The 1962-nt window shown below is 34.3% G+C and overlaps 1 protein-coding gene across 1 annotated transcript; it reads left to right on the top strand.

Annotated features, from left to right (window-relative positions):
* Nucleotides 1–385: 385 nt before the first annotated feature.
* On the top strand, nucleotides 386–1531 carry LOC131938601 (putative G-protein coupled receptor F59B2.13). Its single transcript, XM_059296710.1, has one exon. It carries the CDS (start codon nucleotides 386–388, stop codon nucleotides 1529–1531), a length of 1146 nt encoding a protein of 381 aa, XP_059152693.1.
* Nucleotides 1532–1962: the final 431 nt, after the last annotated feature.

Here is a 1962-nt window from a genome sequence, read left to right as displayed (position 1 = left end):
TATGCAGTTTACTTTTTATTATCGTTGAATTTTGTATTCTGGAGTGAAAACTGTCAACTATTATATTCATTCTTTTACAAGCGTCATTTAAATTTTTTTAGGGCAGTTTAAAGTTGTATTTATTTGTTTATTGAGTCTTTCTCAAGTAGGGATTTGTCTGGTTCGTCGAACGTATCCAAATGTCAAAATAACTGAAACAAGTACTTCAGCGAAATTAAGCAACAGGTAATTAATTTCTGAATCGTTTTTCCGCAATCTTCGTATAGACCGCTCAAGGAGTAGTTCAATGGAGAATAAAATAAACTTTATATTATAGCTGTTTTCTTTACATATTGCTTTTGACAGTATTTGATAAAGTCAGACTTTAATATCCTTTAACTACACAATGGAAGGATCAGTTGGTGAATTTGTTCCAGTACCATTCTCTTCCCTCAACACATTTTCCCTTTATCTCAGGGTCGTGGAAGCACTGAAAATAATTACACCTGTCATCGTCGGTATCGGTATCGTATTAAATATCGTATCGCTGATCGTGTTGCTGCACATGACGATGCGACAATCTTCCTGCTGTATCTACCTAGCATGCAAGTCAGTATCGGACATACTGTATTTGCTGTGCGTATTCCTAATCTGGCTCCACAGAATCGACTACAAAATCTTCGATACCGCTAATTTTTGCCGCACTGTGACGTTTATCTCAAACGTCACGTGTTTTGCCTCGACCTGGATCGTTGTTGTGATCTGTGTTGAGAACCTATTCTGCGTCGTTTGGCCCAGTTTTGTGAAGATGTACTGCAAGGCCACTTCCGCTCTGGTCATCTCTGGGTTATTATATTTGGTTGGAATCCTTGTCTACCAAATCTCGTTTTGGAGCGAACAAATTGGAGATTTTTACAACGTGGATTTCAACTCGACAACTATAAAAGCTGGAACTAATTCAAACATTCTCGAAAATTCTGATTCAATGATGCCAAAATTTCAAGATGAACCAAATCCAACAATGATTACTAATACTTATGGTGTTTTCGGTTCTTCCCCTAATGTAAACTACACCAGCAAATTTGAAACCAATATCTGCACCCATTTTGAGATTACTGCTGATTATAAAAATATGATAATCATCGATACATGTATTTCATTCATAATACCAGTCATCGCTCTCGTCATCACCAACATTATCATCGCCAACATCGCTTTCCGCACCCCCAAGACCAGAGTTACCACAAGGGCCTACAGTTTTAGAGTTACTCCCCCTGACACAGCTGCTGCATGGGCATCAAAAGCCTTCAGATTTCTCTTTATGTTAACTCTGATCATACTGGTCTTCCATACTCCACGTTTCGTCATCCGTTTCAAATCCACCATCGCGTTTGAAGAATTTGACTTGGTGCTTCACGTAATCTTCGAGCATTTTTCCTACATTCACTGTGCTGTTTCGTTCTTCATGTACTGTGTATTCGGGTACAATTTCAGACAAGTTCTTACTTCGGTTTTCACAGGAAAAAAACTAACATCTGTTAACGTACAATAAAAACTAACATTTATTCATTAACGTGAAAAGAATTTAAAGTAAAACTACAAAAAAAAATAATTGAAGGCATTTTCTTCATTTTTATGTACTACTTTTTATCAAAAGTCTTTTCGGATACATATTTATTAAACTCGATTTTATTTCTCTTTATCACCTAAAAATATACAAAAGCAAACATTAATCTTTTGATTTACTCTTAAAAAAAATGCAAGATAAATTAAATATGGATGGTTTTAACAATAATATTTTGATTTTCCTAAATTCATTTTAATTACTATTATTTCTTTTTTGCAAAGCAACATTAAAACCGTTATCAATATGTAATATTGATAACTTTTTAAAATTAAAATGTAATCATGTGCATTTTGTATTTGAAAATATTTTGTTTCAATCATACAACGTGTTTCAGCTTATGGTAAATACTAAAGAAA

This window comes from Physella acuta, unplaced genomic scaffold (assembly GCF_028476545.2).
Source record: "Physella acuta isolate Inbredline_101_S28 unplaced genomic scaffold, ASM2847654v3 ptg000251l, whole genome shotgun sequence".
NCBI lineage: Eukaryota > Metazoa > Mollusca > Gastropoda > Physidae > Physella > Physella acuta.
The sequence above is the reverse complement of the archived record's forward strand: the minus strand, read 5'-3'. Positions and strand labels throughout refer to the sequence as shown.

Excerpts from the sequence above, each read along its gene's own strand:
- LOC131938601 (XM_059296710.1), top strand. The coding sequence starts at position 386 with ATGGAAGGATCAGTTGGTGAATTTGTTCCAGTACCATTCTCTTCCCTC.